Below are 18,917 nucleotides of genomic sequence, written 5' to 3'. Positions count from 1 at the left end.
TCCACAAGGCTGAGCCAAGACGTCATTTTTTTCCATAATTTTACATCCGCTGGGATTTGACATCATGATACACAGCATAAAAACAGGCTGGATTCAAGGACAAGAAATAAAGAATTTTATGAAAAAAGGGTTACAACTGAATGCTTGTGCTGTATGCGTAATTAGAAGTACAAAAAAAATGAATGTTATTTCCAACATAATGCCGATGCATGGTATATACGCCGGAGCGTACACAACAGATGTATCTGTATTTTTATAGGCATGTATATATCCATTGCATCATTCCATCAGAGCACTGCACAGTTATCTAATGGATACTGTTTCCATAGAAACAATTCAATGTGTGGAGCCTGCTACTTCTCATGCAGAAAGACACAATTGCATCCTAGCCACTAACACCAGTAGCCCCTATAAGGAAGAGCAAACTGTTGAGCCACAAAGGCATCTTACCTGAATGATCGATTGGGCCACCAATGACAGAGGCTGTTCTGTACACAGGGTGTGTCTAAGCTACTGAGTGACTGGGAAACATCGTGATCTAGATTCTGCTTAGTGCCCCCCAAAACCATTGCATCGTGACCATCAGAGACAGCACTAGAACAGAACCAAGATTCTGCGACACTACACTATTTAAGGCTAGCTTGTCAGGTGAGTGCAAATTCACACCGTGATCTGTTAGAAAGGTTGTGCAGTGTACCATATGGCTTCTCTTAAGTGCTCCTGCGCTTCGTAAATACCTGATTACTATTCATAAAAAATGTAACTGGGTTATATTCCAGCATTTCATCAAATCATTTGCATGCTACCTTTTCATGGTTGAATGAAGAAAACACGATGCCCTCATCGCAGGCTGTGCATCAAAAATTCATTTTTCTCTACATCTTGAGAATATGGCACTGAAAGATAAGATAAATAGCGTAAATGGTGATTCCATGTGGGTTTTATTGCTGTCTGTCAGGAAAGGGTTTTAGATCTGTAATGCACAAGGACAGGCACGGGTGTCTAGACAGCTACAGGTAGATAACCTCTATAGAATAACAAATGGGGCTGACTTTGCTGGGAACAAGGGCTCCGTCATTTTGCTATGCATACACACAAATAACAGACAGTGCCTCCATACAAAGAACCGTGTGGGTTTTCAGTGTGAACACCACAGTGAGGGGGGTGACAACGCTTTGCAGGGGAAAGTGAGCCATATAAACACCCTCAGAATGCACTCTGGGAGCTCTGTGTGTACCAGGCAGGGGTTGTCATGGAAACCTCCTCAGCACCAGCTCACACTTACACAGGACAGAAGATGGGGCTGATCCTGCGTTTCTGGGAGGGAGGGAAAGAAAGAAAGGAAAAAAAAAAAGGTAAAAATAAACACATGCAAATGAATACAATGGTGGTAGGAAAATAAATCACAACACACAAACATTTATATGTACCATTATTATGTGTAAGTACCTTCATTCATGCATTAAATACAATTGATAATCACACAAAGGTTGTACACACACTGGCAAAGCAAACACAGTTGTCAACATGCTAATGTTACAGCCTGGCCTGTGATAAGATAAAATAAAAGAGCTGTTTAATTACTTAACACACAAATTAAAACAATCGTTTACTTCCCAAAAGCCGACATTTGTGATCACAGCCAATATCCTGTAAATACGCTCGCATCTGAAGTTGTAAAGACCATTAATTGGTAATTGTGGTATTGGTATTGCAAATCTCACTCCATTATTCTTTTTTCACATTCCACATACATCATTTCACATTGAAAAGTTGTGATGGTGTCTGTCACCAGTCCAGATGTCCAGATCTGTGGGAATGATTATCAGTGATCAGGGATCTATTTTTACCAATGGAGATCACTCTGAAAAAAGGAAAAACATAAAAACGATTTTTTATATTATTAGATTTCACAATGCAGCACAGCATGTTAAATGTACACCAATAGTATTGTCTAATACTCTGGAAATAGTAAATGGCAGCAATAACCCTGGAGTTGTGAGTATTAGGCCAGTGGTAGTAGTTCAATTCATTCATTACCACTAATCAGATAACCACTGATCAGATAACCTTTCCAGATCCCCTGCAATGTTTCATATTGATTTTTATTGTACACACCAAAAACCAGTAAATTATATATATATATATATATATATATATATATATATATATATATATTTTTTATATATATATATATATATATATATATATATTTATATATATCAATGTACTAGTGTTTTTTCAGCTTGTATATATATATAAATGGATAACCTGGTATCCATTAATAAAAAGGTCACTCTCACACTTGCCGAGCTGACAGATAGTTGAGGAGAGGGTATCGTTTTAATATCAATCTGGTAAATCTATATTCTTAGAAAAAATAATAAAGCGTTCCACTGATTTGTCCTTTAAATCATATACAGATATGCTGACCTAGTATAAGATGTACATGCTTTATACATGTATAGGATGAACATCAACCCACGTTGTAAATGCAGTGCACAAGGAAACCAGCAGCCCACCTATCGTATGAGCAGTCTATCTGTTCCTTACTGGGATTTGGATGCAATTTGTTTCCTTGTCCCCTGGTGATGTCACGTACAATGCATGGAGCAGGGACGTCACCAGTGATAGGGAGGTGATCTTGGGCTGATAGCACAGCCCACAGAATATTGTGAAAAGTGTCACTAAAATAAAAAAACAAAACAAATATATATGTATGTATGTATATATATATATTATTATTATTATTATTATTAATAAACAGGATTTATATAGCGCCAACATATTACGCAGCGCTGTACATTAAATAGGGGTTGTAAATGAAAGACTAATACAGAGGAGGACTAATATACAGGAGGATATATGTATATGTATATATATATATATATATATATATATATATATATTCTTTATGACATAATGCTTAATTTCTTTCTCCTGCTGTTTTATAAAAAATGTGCTCAATTGGTCCCCACAAATCCCTTATATATTTATTATTGCAGAAAAACACATTACCTTAATGCCTTATTTCATGCCTATAATTCATGTTATGTTCAGAATGTCTTCATCTGTACCCTTCCAATTGTGCTGTAAAGATCTGAGACTACAGATGTAAACACCCACATCCATGATACACAATGCAGGAAATCATGGGACATGTGTTTTTTTTTACAGGCAGAGAGCTGACACTGCAGGCACTCTGCTGCTCTCTAGTGTTCAGCCAGAAATAGTGAAATCCATCTGCCAATATGTCAATACAGTATATTATTCATATATGACTGTGTGATTGCTTCTGTTTAATGTGAATATAGATTACCTTTATTGCTGTATTGCTGGTGTAAGCTGTCTAAAGGGTCAAGGTCCTTCTCCCTCCTAAACTGATCACTTCTTTATTAGGCCTTTGCAGTGCAACTGACACAATGTCAGGTAAAATGCTAGGAGTATAGTTGCTAGTAAATTTATATGCTGGGATATGCTTGCCCAGCATATGCCCACATCTGGAAGTGTTCATCATGTAGTTATCAGCTTGAAGTTTATTACCTATTACTCTGCCAACAGTAATACATATTAAAATGCATAAAGGGGTAATATATAACCAATGCCAACTGATATTCAAGCATCATGTGTCTTACTATTGTCTACTTGTGACCTAGCTCTTGTGTGTTGTCCTAGAGGCAATTAATTAAAGATGTTATCCAAGGTATAGGCACCAAATTTTGCCTACTTGGGCATTTATCAAAATAAAAACATGTGCATGTCTAGCTACAATATCCTGGAATGTGTGTAGGTATAAAGCAAAGGTATGTAATTTATTATTTTAGGCAAAGTTCTCACCTTACCACTGCTACCCAGATGGGTGTAAGTATAGCCAAAGCAGCCTGAATGATTACAAAGCAGCCTGGGGTGCTCAGTAATCAGAAAGGAACAAAGGCCCTAAAACTACTAATTAGATTATATAAGTCATTACCAGATCTGGCCTGTAGAAATAATGATTAATAGATGGGCATCGAGAAACATGAATTACATTTTTCATACTTGAGTGCACCATGGTGCATTCCTATTGGGGAAATATAACGAATGCAATAAAGAATATATATATATATATATATATATATATAAATATGTAAAGATATAAAGAGAATCTACTACAATACTTTAAAAGCAGTTGCCCTGTTCTTATTTCTGTATTGGCCAGATGGTTTTAATAGAAATGCCTTTAAGATGGAGTTTGGCAAGGAAAGTATTTATTTATAATTACACATTTAGACTAATCCAGGGTTACTCCACATATGGTTCCAAAATATTGTAATAAATTAAAAAAATGTTGACTTGCTTTCTTCTAAAACCAGTTAGAATGCTGAGCGCATGTGTATACAGATTTACTTTTGAAATATAGTGTACAGAAGTTTGAGATGGTTTAAGAGTTTTTATTTTGCTGTATTTATTCCTCTTAAACTAAAATAAACTCTATTATCATTTTAATATTAAGCTTTAAAAAAAGCTTCTTGTTTAGTGCCTACTAAGGTTTATTTGGACAATATGGTATACTTACAAATACAAGTTTTTTGTTAAAAATATAAGGTCCATCAACTACAACCAACCTATAGTTTACAAGTCCATAATATACTGCTTTGATTTTATCTATGCAAAATCTTTTACCATATCATTACTCTATTCTACTATATAAGCAGAAAGTTCTCATTGTACACTATACTCTTTTTGGCCTTCCTGGCTCCCAGTGGAAGCCACCTTACCAGCTGCTCCATCAATCTAACAACAGCAATACTTTTAAAAGTTTTAATAAAAAATCGTCTGCACAGTTGACAGCTGTAGGCAGCAAGTAGTACTGTTCCTCTCCATGATGCCTCAATTCATTCTTAATAGGACTGCTGTGGGTGAAGCTACATGCAGCATCTTCCCAGAGGCAGTGGTTCCCTGGCCAGGGAGAACACAGCCTTAAAGTGAAACTGTAACCAGACTACATTTAAGTGTACCTAGACTCAGAAATTTCATTACATAAAAGGGTAGACAACCCTAGTGCAAAATAAAGGCGAAAACTGAGAGGAGCAAGGAATGTGTGACAGGGTCCAGCCTATGCAGAAGTGGAGTGTGAAGTGTGTGATGGGGGCAGGATGCGCATGAAGGGAGTATGAAGCATAAGACAGCGGCTGGATGTGCAGTAAAGAAGTACACAAATATGACATCTAGTAGTATGGCCAAGGCAGTCGAGAATAAATGGGAGCGTAAAGCCTCCCGCAATACCCGAGCATCCAACCTGCGCCTCCTTTGTTTTTCCATCTAGTACAGTTCGTGAATTTAATGCAAAATAAAGGCGAAAATTGTAATTCAGAATATAGGAATTTATTAGAATATTATTTTTGTTATATTATTAATAAAACATAAAATTGCAAATATTGTCCAAATTGTTCTGTGGATCACCAAAATTTCTTCACGGACTACCAGTGGTCCACAGACTACTGGTTGGCAACCACTGGTCTAGTCTACTAATATGACATCTGGTAGTATGGTCAAGGAAAAAGTGCAGAAGGTATGACAACAGGCAGTATGTGCAGGGCAGGATAATCAAGTGATCATGTAAGATATGACAGTTGGGTGAAGTTTTATATATTGAGGCCCTAGACAAAACCATGTTGACTACTTGAATACTTAAGGACCTCTGACACAATCTACCTTATAGGAAACAGCAAATTGTGTATTTTGCCTTCAAATTACCTAAAAGGTAAACAATCCTAACATTTATTAAATTTGTTCAAATATTAAATTTAGAATAGTAAAACATGGAAGTTTTATGATAAATATAGTAAATGCTCCTGTAATCAGAGGCAGTAAAAAACCTCCAGTGTCAGTAGGAGTAAAAACTGAATGTCAGTAAAAAATTACTCAGTGGTCAGTGTAAGTAAACATGTTCTTATGTTAGTCATCAGTGCAAATAAAAAAACGCCCCTGTCTCAGTGGTAAGTGGGAGTACTGACGAATTATAAAGTATAAGCGAAGAAAATTTGGCAAATTGGGGCATTTCCTTTTTTATGCGTAACTTTTAACCTAGGCTGATAAGAGGGCATGATGCAGTTGTTGCTCACAGCAGTAGGAGCTGCTTGTTTTGCACAGCACCTTACTGTGTACTATAAAATGTTAAAAAAGCTAAAACACTGTGCATCCATAACCATGTACAGCTCTGCTCCCTCCAGCCTCATAAACATATTGGACCACCTCCAGCCAGTGATACATATTTATTACCCAACAGTCTATTGTAACGATTTATTGTATTCATTTTAGTTATATCCCTGCTTTCCCTATCAGTGCTGCTTGTATCAGGCAGGGTAACCTTACAAGGAAAAAAAATATTATTGGTGAGTGGGGAAATGGTAATGCGGAATGTATGTGTGGTGGGTTGGGGTCATTTTTATTTATTTTTAAATGTGGGACCACTTAGGCTGTGAAGGAGGGCTCTTTCTACCAGTTCTTCACTATGTATGATTTGGAAGTCATTGTTACCCATATACCCTTATAACCCCAGCTCAACAGAGTCTCTTCTTGAGCCATAATCACATAGGAGGTGAAGATGCAGATAATAAATGAGGGAGAGGAGGAAGAGTAGAGGGGTGGACGTGGAGAGGAGGAAGATAAGGTGAAGCAGGAAAGGTAGGAGTACAGTGAAGAGGCAGATGAGGTCACATTAATAATTGTCATCTACCTCCATGTGGCAGCACCTCTCACTCTTCTTTTGGCTTTGCATGTTGCACAGGACTTATTTGGGGAAAGGCATACATCCTACCGACATAGGTTTCAATGCTTAACTTTTGTTGCCTACCCTTTCTCCTGGCCGTAGAATTGGAGGAATGGCAGATGTGCCTTGCCTTTGCTGTGTACAGCCCACCCACTACATAAATAAAAAAACAAAACAATATAAATACATAAAAAAATTAAAGAAAAAACAAAACAAAAAAACCTACCATAAGTTAAAAAAAACTCTGACAGGGAACCTGCCACTTTAAGGCATATCTGCTCAAGAAACTTCCTTTGGACTACCCGACTATGACTAGAAAGAGTTGCAGGTCTAGTAGCTTGGATAAAATGGGGCTTGGAGCACCAGGATTCTTTTGCAGCTCCAGATGGAAGCATCAAATGTATGACTATTGTCACATATTTATGACTATTGTCTTTCAAATAATTCACTCTTTTTTGTATTTCAAGATAAAATATCATCCCTTCCCCATATAGTAAGGACTAGCCACTGCAGAATAAAACCTGCCTTGATTCTTTTTATTGGTTACCTATTTAAATGCTCACATACTGTCCTGATTCTAGCCAGACATATCACCAAAATGTTTATCTTTAATTTGTAAATCTTTTATTTGAGAATGTAGAAATACCAAATACAAAAATGAGAGGCCAACTCCTCCATATCAATACCCAATAAATACTATAAACTGAAAGTCATTACAACAGAACAATTTTGTAGACATGAACTCAAGTGGTGACACTTGATTTACTAACTAAAAACCATTGCTAATGATCACATTTACCCATATAGGGGTTTACAGTGGTTTAGAAGAAGTCTAAAGCCGCATGTCTATTCACCAACCATTCAAATCAAAAGAAAGAGTAAAGGAAAGAAAGAAGTCTAAGAGAAAGAAAATCTAAGGGACACAGGGAAGGGAAAGATAGGGAAAAAAGTGTCAAGTCCACAGTCTGCATGCGGTGTGGCATCATTTACCCGCACATTGGTGGTGGTCGTAAGTCAGGTGTTAGTAGAGACAAAGTTTTTGATTTGGAGGTACCAGAAGATTTCAGAATTGGGTCCTTTGTATTGCTTCTTAAAATATTCCAATTATTGAATAGCATTTGAAAAAAACATTGTAAATCCTATAGAAATCTTGAGCGATCCACCAGCGATAACTAGACCTACCGTCCATGCCTGGAGTAAACATAGGGTTTACCTAATTTTTTTTTTTTTTTTTAAACGCTTTTTTTTTTTTTTTAAAGAGGGAAGTCTGTCTCCTTCTGTCATTAGCTCCCATTTACAGAAGGCTACATCACCCGATCTTGCTCCTGCGCAGTGTGAGAGCAGGTGACAAAGCCAGAAGAAAAAAGAAGATAGATGAAGGTGATGTTTCTTTTTTTAATAAACTTTTAACATAATGCAGGTTGGTACTGTTTAAAAAAAGCTCACAAACTGTAATAAGGTTTTACTGCTGAACAAAATGTACTGTAAATTGGATCTAGTTTTTAGATTTGTTGTGACTGCTACTTTAATCATTTAGGTTAGAACTATTGAGGCTTGGTGAAGAAAACATTTGTCACAGCCAAAACTACCTAAAAAAGCCTTTGTTTTCCAAGGTAAAGTTTGGGGTGCTGTAAATGTATTTGGGACAAGTTAAATGTAAATGGTAACTAATCATTTACACATCTAAAATATGTGAGGCCAGAATACAGTGTCACTGGTGCCATTTGAGAAAATTGGACTCTTTTTGCAACATCACATGGAGCCTAAAGGCATTTCCCACACAGGTACAGTAATTTAAAGGACCAGTGTATTTTATTTAGGGTTCACAGGTAAATTTGAGGATCTGAAAAGCCTCCTTCTTCCCAGGAAATAACCCCAGACAGATTTACTAATCTTTGGTCACCATTATTCTGCTCAGCCTGCTCTCTCCTCCGGTCTGTACATACTTTACAGGCTGGATCTGATTGGCTCAATGTGTTTCCTGTCTTAGAGGTGATGAGAAAGTAATTAAAAAGGGCAGATATCAAGGAAGACTCAGGTGCCTAAACTACGTCTGTTTAAGAATCCAATGTTTTTTTTTTTTTTAATGAATTGAATAAATGATCATAATGAATTTATAACTGCTGACATTGACACCAAAGCTCACCATGGCTGAGCTACTGCAGTGAGGAGGTGGTGTGGGAGAAAAGAAACATTATTGGACAAGAAACCACCTAATAAGCTATGCAAAGGGATTTCATCTACACACTTGTGTGTGTGTGTGTGTGACAAATGCTATCCACTGCAGTATGAACAGAATGGAGAAAGAGATATTACATCACTTTGTGTTTTTCAATTTCCTACGCGTAACTATCAAAAGACACAAGAAAAGCATGCCATCTGCCAAAGAGCCAGCAATGTAATCTACATTTAATAATCACATTCTGTTACTACAGAGTGAGGTTATAAAAAGGGATTAATTAAAAGATAATTAAAATTTCAAAAGGGCTGACTCTGGTCAAGCAGGAGTGATATACCTATTCATTTCAGATTAAAAGGTACTACTAGGGTTGGGTTTACTCCCACAGGACCTCTGTAAGGAATAGAACAAATGTCATCAGCGAGGCTCATGGATACTTTAAATGGTTCTGAATGCATTTTAGCTAGTTTATTAGATATCACATGCTGTAATGACATATTCATTTAAATGTGTCTCACTAATTTAAAAATACCACCAGAGGTATTAAATATTAATCATCAGATGTGGATGTGTTCATAGCAAAATGGATGCCGACTTCGTTATCCTTTTTTTTTATAAAGTGCTGGTAAATACAATAAAAGAACAGCCTCCCCTGTCTTCCAATGCATGAGAGTAAAGCTCTTGAAAGACAGCATACATATCATTGTGTCATAAGAACTACCTTGACAGTAAATCTTTAGATACAAATAACAATCCTGCTTGAAAATGAGGACACAATGTGGTTCTCTGAACAACATTGGCATGCTTAAAGATATCTTCCAATGAGATAATTTAATATTCAGACTATGGTTAATGTATTATTGGCCTTGTAAAGAATTCAGTAATATTTTTGGCAAGGTACAGCATGGTTGGCTGAACCAAGTCATTATTCAATGTATTGTCCAAACTAAATGTCCCTTCCCATGCATAGGAAGCCTGGGGAATAGCTGTGAATGACAGAATGCTAACCTATACCTCCTAATAATTCATAATTTATTAGTAATACTGCAAACATCCAAATTAATGTTTATTTATCAAAATATGCTTTTTTGCGGAAAATTACTTCTAAAACTAAATTGAAAATGTCACCTGTAAAAGTCCATATAACATAATGTGTGTCTTTAATGCTCTCAACTTTATTTTAACTTTGTTTAAATTTGGTGTTAATGGGTGTAGTAATAATATTCTTAATAATATGTACAGTATTTGATTACGCTTTGAGTGACAAGAGGATTAGATTCAGGCACATGGTAAAGGTGTATTCAATAATTTAACAGGTTACATAAAAAAATACACACATACAAAATATACTTATATACACCAAAGAGCCCCCTATTTCATTCAGTAAACCTGGCATGAGCATAATGATCATTTTGACATTTTCCATGATAAACATTGCAGAACTCATAGATTAATCTTACTTATCATAATCGATAAAAGAATGTTTGAAAAATATCACAATTGATAAAGCAGCATGAGTAAATGATGTGTATTTCCTAAGCAGTCCATTTCACGGTAACAAGATGACGTATCCTGCATGACTACTTTATTAATACGCCATAAAAAAGTATCCCCTGCAGGCGCCCTCTTAATTTGCTTTAATTGGTAAATCATTTTGGACTTTAGCACCTTCCTCCTTCACTTCAGTCACTGGCTGAGAACTAGAAGTTGTTTTTTTTTAAAGCATTAGCATGACCCTTTAACTCAGGGGTATCCAACCCCAGTCCTCTAGGTCTTTAAACAAACCAATACTAAATATGCGGATCCTGGGCCTCAAGGGCTGAAGTTGGACATCCCTTTAACTACAAAATCCAAACCTAAAGTCCATGCTGTAAAGGAAGATATTTGCTAAAAGAAGATGTTTACTAATCTTTCTTATAGTCTGTGTCTTCATACTCCCTGTATTGCTGATGCTCAGCCTCTGCAGGTTTCAAACACTTTCTGGTGTGCTGAACTCTAGCTCATCCACCACATCTACCTAAAGTAGGCAGTGAGTTTAACTCTTGGGCCGTGAGAAAAGTCACTACATGGCACCTTCTTGTACAGGGTGGGCTAAAGTGAGATTTAACCTTGGGGTGACAGATTTACTTTAACTTTCACAACAATAAGATATTCTGATAAATCTTCCAACTTATTCTTTGTTTGAATATACAAAGTTATGAATGTTTATATTTTTGGTGCTCTCCAAAACATTGTTGTCAACATTTTCTGATCGTCAAGCCCAATAATATGGACTTCCCTTAAAATTTACAATTTCTCTCCTTCTTTGTTTCCACACCCATTGGAACCTGTGAACTTTAGTAAAAGTGTGTTAGCAAGTTCCAAAAAAGCTAGTTAAGCATACCCTTGCAGAATCAAACAACATGTAGGTGTCAGAATGATGTATGTGTGTTTGGCAAGAAAAGGAATTGTTCTCTTGCATAAAAAATGAATTTACAAATGTTATCACATTTCTCTAGGTTATATGCTAAAGCTTATGTCTATTTTCTTTCAGACATGGGAAAACAAAACAGTAAGCTAGCACCAGAGATGCTACAGGATTTAGTTCAGAGTACAGAATTCTCAGAGCAAGAGTTGAAGCACTGGTACAAAGGTTTCCTAAAGGACTGTCCATCTGGCATTCTCAATTTGGATGAGTTTCAGCAGCTCTATATAAAGGTACTATTTTAGCCTCCTAAGGGCCATACTAATTGCCACACAAACAAACATGCTGTTCATTAAAATATTGTAACAACATTTTTAAGCGTACATTTATCTGGCCAGATTTGAAAGGGACGAGCTAAAGTATTTTTCTATACAGAACAACATGTACATTTAGGCAAGAGTTGAGTTACTTGTGCTGTCAAACAATTTATTCCATCCAACTTCCTGAGCCTGATTTTCTTTCCTTGTACATATTACCGGGGTTTTTATTAGAATTTTAGAATATTTTGGATCATTTGGAGTTTGAACAATTTGTCATCTAATTTATTAGACTAAAAATACAAAGTCTGAAACAAATTTGGTGTCTCCCCTCAGCAGAGGAGACCTGAAGTGCTTAGAAGACTTGTATTTCCTACATGTTGAATGAAGCCAATAATACTTTAGTTGCTATACAAAACACAACACTGCTGAAATTGAATCCTAAATATCCCATATGTGACAAAAACAGATACAACATTTTTATCCAATGTACTTCAAAATCTGAATGGTTCAGTTAACCGAACAGCTATCCAAAGAGAATGTATTTGTTTTGTGAATAGTATATCTCCTAATAATTATTTAATATGATCAGAACCATAGCGTTAAGCATTTTTTTTGGTTTAATATTTTGTATACTCCTTTTTAAACAACAGGTGATGATTTAGCTCTTTTTCATATTTTTGTAGTTTGTTGTAGCGAAGCCTAGTATTTAAAGAACTTAGTAGCACAAAGTAAAATTTATATAGTAGGAACATAGGATTGGGAGCCCCTTTATGGAACAGATTGTGACACGACTATGGACTTTGTACAGCGCTGGGTAATATGATGGCGCTATATAAATACTGCATAATAAAAATAATAATATTAATAATAATGCTGGTGTTGACATGGTGGCTCAGAGGTTAGCACTTTGGCCTTTGCAGTGCTAGGTCCCAGGTTTGAATCTCAGCTAGGACACTATCTGCATGGAGTAGGCATGTTCTCCCTGTGATTGAGTGGTTTTCCTCCGGCTACTCCAGTTTTCATCCACATTCCAAAAAAATGCAGTTTGATTAATTGGCTTCCCCCCCCCCCCCAAATTAACCTCTGACTGTATTAAAGGCATATGACTATGGTAGGAATTTAGGATTGGGAGCCCCTTTAAGGGACAGATTGTGACATGACTATGGACTTAGTAAAGTGCTGCATAATAATCTTACAAGATAATATTAACATAGTTGATGAGTCAATACAATAGTGATTCTTACATTATTGCTTATGTTTCAGTCAGACATGGCAATTACATTAAATTTTTAATATGGATAGTGAAAATAATATGTATTAAACTAAGGAATAAAAAAATAAATCCCTAAACCCAAATCATTATAGTTTCCATTTAAAGGGCAAGTTCTTTCTCTATATTTTAAAAAAGAGAGGAAAATTACCTTTTTCCTATTAGAAGTATCAGTCTTCTCAAACCATTATAGTTTTGCAGCCTATGAGCATGATCCATTCCACATCTGCTCTGCTCCTCAATGTTCAAACCTGTTTTTTTCATTTGTAGAGGACTACCCCATATATACTGGAAGCTTCCAGCAGTTTTACATTCACATCCCTATGTACAGGGAAGGACAGACATACACACGGGTGTCATGGCAGGCATGTACTCACATAGGGCCTGATTTATTAAAGCTCTCCAAGGCTAGAGATAATACACTTTCATCAGTAAAGCTGGGTGATCAACCATATCCGGAGTGGATTTCTTAAAAGTACTTTGCAATTGGTTAGCAAATGTTTTTCTGGTCCAGTCCTGGACCAGATCCATCCTTTTGCTGTATCATCCAGCTTCACTGATGAAAGTGTATCCTCTCCAGCCATGGAGAGATTTAATAAATCAGACTCATAGTGTAAGGGAAAACACACACACTCACACATACAGTGTTTTGAAGGAAATAAGCAACTTGATGGACACTTGTCTTTTTAAACCTAACTGTGTAAAAATGTAAAATATACAAAGCCTCCCTATTGCTTATAGAGTTTTCTGGAAATAACAAAGCAGAAATGTATGCTATTAATGATCAATGCTTATAAACCAACATGTTACATTTCTAAATTTAATGCATTAGTCAAAAACTGCATTCACTTACACAGTGACTAATGTGTGAAATGTGTATAGTGGGACAGATAAATGCGTTGCTCATAAAAGCCAATCAGATTGTAGCATGCATTTCCTTTACTTTATTATTTGAAGAGCAACAGAGATTTTGATTGATCTCTAATCTTGTTTCCCATATATTATATGTTTGCTTTCTCTAAAGACCTTTCTCATGCTCCCTCTCCGCATCTTACAACACCTTTACAATTTAAAAATCTATAAAACTGACAACCTTTATGTCTTGTTACTTGATTTCTGCAGTTTTTCCCTTACGGTGATGCTTCCAAGTTTGCACAGCATGCCTTTCGTACATTTGACAAGAATGGGGATGGAACCATTGATTTCCGGGAATTCATCTGTGCCTTGAGTGTCACATCACGGGGAAGCTTTGAACAAAAGCTTAACTGGGCCTTTGAGATGTATGATTTAGATGGGGATGGGAAGATCACCAGATTGGAGATGCTGGAGATAATTGAGGTATGTTTATGCATGTTTACTACGAAAATAATTAGAGAGGAGATAGAGAAACAAAAAATACAATGTTGTATATTACAGCTTTTATAGTCTCAATAGTTTAAGCATCCCCATGTAGACATCTAGCTAACAAATTACCTGCAAAAATGTGTACAGCTAACAGACCTGTATCTTCTCAATCCATTGTAAATGATAATACTGCAAAGTGGATGAAACCAAATCTTTATTCTCCTATCAGCATATTCATTCTCTACACATTTGTATAAAGCACAGATGCCTGGGTCCAAGTCCAGTTCCTTCATCTCCCTGTCTAAGTTTGACTGTGCTGGTGGATTGTAGGAGTCTGATACCTCTTAGAATCCCAAGATAGTCATGTTAAGGTACCCAGACTGGTTGTGCCATTGGCTGAGTTACTAGCCATGAGATTTGCTCATAAAAAAGTGGAGGTTTCATAGTTATCCATGTTTTCTCTTTTAGGCAATCTATAAGATGGTGGGTACTGTGATCATGATGCGCATGAATCAAGATGGCCTAACTCCACAACAGAGAGTTGACAAAATCTTCAAAAAGATGGACAAGGACAGAGACGACCAAATAACCTTGGAAGAGTTTAAAGAGGCAGCAAAGAGTGATCCCTCCATAGTGCTTTTGCTGCAGTGTGACATGCAAAAATAATATCATATTCACTTTGTCAGCTCAGCTGAATGCCCCGCATGCACCTCTCTACCTTTCCTATCCCGCACAATATCCTGGGGCCTTCCACCTAATCATTGTTATAATAAGCAGTACCACTCTGACCGTAAAAGATGGAGGTGGTGGCAATATGGTTATTTCATAGATAATAATGAGACTGAAAATACTGTAATGTGGAATTCACACGCAATCTCAACTGTTTTCCCTAACCTTTATCATAACTATTTTTAAAACAAAATAATACACAGATATATATATATATATATATATATATGCCTGTCTCTGAGAATGCCAGTCCATGAAGACAGTCTATGATTCTTTAAATATGAACTGTTTTAAGCAAAGTGTTTGCTCTGTTGTAAAATGTTTTTGTATATTATGCAGTGTTTTATTTTACAAAACAGTATATTTCAAATTATATTGTATGTGCAAAGTCCCAAATTCTATAGGCATGGCAGTTGTTCAGGTTCTGCTTCCGTTCACCTTTTACAGTAATATCCTTTTGAAGTATCAGCTAGATATATTTTAGGAATGATCACTGTACAATCCCCTCACACTACTAAGAGAAGAGTGGGGTGGACAAACACGCGCTACAATAGAAAAACACTAGGTGTCATTAGTGGTCAATTGTTTAGTGATCCATAGTGGCAAATCTGTACTGAGACTAGATTTTCACTGAAAACAATCATAAACAATTGTTGTGAGTAAAGAAAATCGGTCGTCTGTATGGACCATCCCATACAGCCTGTCTAAGCTACATGTTGGCAAACAGCTGACAGTAACCTGTTCACAATTGTCGCTATGCATGTTGGTAATATAACACTGTTAGTGATCAATACAAACTCATACTAATATAATTAAAACAATACTAGTATGAATTATGTGATGAAGACTCTTCCACCCTAGGTGTACCACATGTGCATTATAGCTTTTGTTGATAGCCCATGTAGGAATATCTTGTGTCTGCTTGTCATCGTATAGTATTAGCATAAAATGTAGACATCTTTGGCAAAGCAGGCTGCCTTTTATTTAGAAATGTATATGCAACAGATTAGTGTATATTTGTGACTTCTGATGTGTAATCATGGGCAGAGTTTTGTACAGGTCTGTGACAAATTTTTACTGAAAAACACACAATGCTCAGTGGCAGGTTTTATATTGTCACATGCTAGTTAGTGCACAGAGGTATTAATAAATTAACATTATAGTAAAGTCTCATAATCTTTTTTACTATCCCGGAGCACTGAATGCTCTGGGACAGAATTATTAGATGTCCCCCAAGGTACATTATCCTATGCATATATGAGTATACGTATACATATATACAGAGTATCGGAGAATGATATACTTAGATCTGCTCACACCCAACTCTATAGCTTTCAGGCATATGAATTTGTCCCAAAGAAACTTCTAGCAGCTACAGTTTATTGCTTAGGTTACATTTGATTTAACAACTTTCCATTTCTGTAATTAAAGAGAAAACACTATATGTTTCACCATATGAAATTATTTTTAGGATGTAATTTTTTTTTGCAGTGGGAAAAAAGTACATTGCAAATGCTGTGTCAGTTCATAAGCTGTTCAATAAAAAAATTGGTGCAAATGGGCCCTTAAATCATGGTTGCTGAATGTACATGAATGATTGAACCACACTCAGAAATCAAGACTGGATAACATGCCCCTAAAAAGAATAACATTAGGTATGTCTGAATTAACCTGTTTAGTTACTAAAAGAGGGGTGATAGTAGTGCTTGTTAAAAATACCTATGTCTCCCATCAAAATGTAGAACAGTAGTGGTCAGCCCAGGTTTTTTATTGGTGACTGGACAGTAATGTGAGAGGCATTCTTTCCACTGACCACCACGCTAACATACTGTGAGATTTGGATATAGTAATTATAGCCGGGGTTCCCTAATGGCCCGAAAGTTATTTCAAGGGTTCCCCATGGTAAAAAAGTCAAGGAAAGCTGCTGTAGATAATGGTCTAATTTAGTCAAATAATGCTCTGGCCAGGTTCTTCCTTCTTCAGAGTTATCACAGATCCAGTGTCTGTTCTTCCTCCTATTGTCAAAATTGCCACTTCAAAGACAAGATTCAAGCTAATAACCAGCAACTGATGTGAAGGACTTTAATTAGGTAGTTATCTCTCATATTCTACCCAATTATGAACATCAGTTCATCGGGTATATCTGGTCTTGGCCTAAACATGCACTGCAGACATATGGTTTCCAGAGACTGCCCTGTGCACTACTAGCCATTTGGAGAGACTGTTTTTTGTAATATGATTCATGGGTTAAAACTACTAACCTTCAGGTCCTGATTTTGCCAAATAACAAACAAGCAGTAGGTAGCCCCTGTGATTACTTTTATAAATGCATTTACATGGTTCTTCCTCAGGGCTTGTGTTTACAGATGTTTTGAACCTGACATGCCCTTGTAAAGCAGTTTGGAAGGATTTGGTGTCCAATATTTAAATATTTCTGTAGATCCTATATAGCCTTCTAGGTCTTGTATGAACTGCTTTTTCCTTATAATACACGTCATTGTGAAAACAAACAAATGCAAGTCAAAATCAATTCAAAGCAACCCAGAAGAATTTAATGATGCCAAGCTATTCCTCCAATCCTCTGAAGCATACTGCATCTGACTTGCTTTAAACACTAACTCTGGTGTACACAAGCCCTTATTCTAAGATCTGCAGATATGCACAAATATACTACACCCCCTTGTCAGCACTTTAGGGCCTATAAGCCCAACCTTCCCTCCCCAAAAAACATTCCTAGCTGAATTTGTCCCCAATTCCTCAATTGCTCTGTGTGTGAGACTATAGTCTGAAAAGTACAAGTGGACTTGTTATATTTTTTTATTTGAAAATAAAAATATACAAAATAATAAGACCGAAAAAAAATATTGCCTCTTGTTTGCAAAAATACAAAATATGCATTTTGTTTAACTGATAAAAACATGTTTGCAATATATGAAATAAAATTAAATAAATGGATTGTAAGGACCGATATAATGGGTTTTTATGCATCTTTGTAGAGAGACTTTATACATCTTTAATATAGCTACCTGTTTATGTTACATGTTTAAAATTAGGACTTGTTTTTACAAATCTTATTCAAATGCTATCTGTGTTGAGCACCAACATAATGTATTTTATCTATATCTATCTTAGCAAGAAACCTGAACAGCAACAGGAACACAAAACAGATAATATCATCTAATAATACCATCTAATAGGGCAGGTGAGATACAGGCTTGAATTTTTGTTGATAAAGACCCAAAAATATATCAGTGATTAATTGCCTTTTGAAGACTATCAGTAAACATGATGGATTTTAGGTACACATGTTCCAATTTACTAAGGATCACAAGCACTAAGTAATGAAACTCAAAGCAATAGTTATTGGCACAAAGCAGGTTGGGCAGGCTGCTAATTTTGCTTACATTGGATGCTGCACAAAAGGATGAGGCTTAATACATCAGCCCACATATTCCTTAAACAATGCAGTGTCTGTTATGATATCTGTAAACCCAATCACTAAAATCTCATAATAACTAAAATCTCATAATATGCCAATGTGATACCAAACAAAATTATTAACATTTTTGAATCTGAAGTTTTCATTACTAGTTACCGCCATGAAGATCCTTGTTCAGACACTTTCTCTTTTTACAGTTTGTTCAACTTTAACCCCAAAGCCAATCTATTAAATAGAGTAGAAACAGTTCTCCATCTTCAAAAAGAACTGGATTGTGGGATAAAGACAGGAAACATCATGAAGTCATATTTTCATGATTAGTATTAAAATACAATTAATTAATTAAAGTTTTCTCAGTAAATTTAACCAGAACAGACCAGGCACTGGCAAAAAAGTGCATAAAATTGTATATACATTGCTTTCAGGCGTACAAAGTTTTGATTACTATGCTACACAGTTTAGGGAATTCCACTACCAAGTA

General features: G+C 36.1%; 1 protein-coding gene across 2 annotated transcripts; it reads left to right on the top strand.

Moving 5' to 3' along the window:
* Nucleotides 1–390: 390 nt before the first annotated feature.
* Nucleotides 391–16,559, top strand: HPCAL4 (hippocalcin like 4). 2 transcript variants are annotated; one of them, XM_072417584.1, is made up of 5 exons: nt 391–648; nt 8,011–8,131; nt 11,464–11,627; nt 14,047–14,262; nt 14,737–16,559. In XM_072417584.1, exons 3-5 carry the CDS (start codon nt 11,466–11,468, stop codon nt 14,932–14,934), a joined length of 576 nt encoding a protein of 191 aa, XP_072273685.1. In that variant the 5' UTR covers nt 391–648; nt 8,011–8,131; nt 11,464–11,465; the 3' UTR covers nt 14,935–16,559. The 2 variants fall into 2 exon arrangements, with proteins under 2 accessions (XP_072273685.1, XP_072273676.1); XM_072417575.1 differs by lacking the exon at nt 8,011–8,131 and having other exon boundaries at nt 392–648.
* The last annotated feature ends 2,358 nt before the right edge of the window (nt 16,560–18,917 follow it).

This window comes from Pyxicephalus adspersus, chromosome 1 (assembly GCF_032062135.1).
Source record: "Pyxicephalus adspersus chromosome 1, UCB_Pads_2.0, whole genome shotgun sequence".
Classification (NCBI taxonomy): Eukaryota; Metazoa; Chordata; class Amphibia; order Anura; family Pyxicephalidae; genus Pyxicephalus; species Pyxicephalus adspersus.
This window is presented reverse-complemented; position numbering and strand designations above follow the sequence as displayed.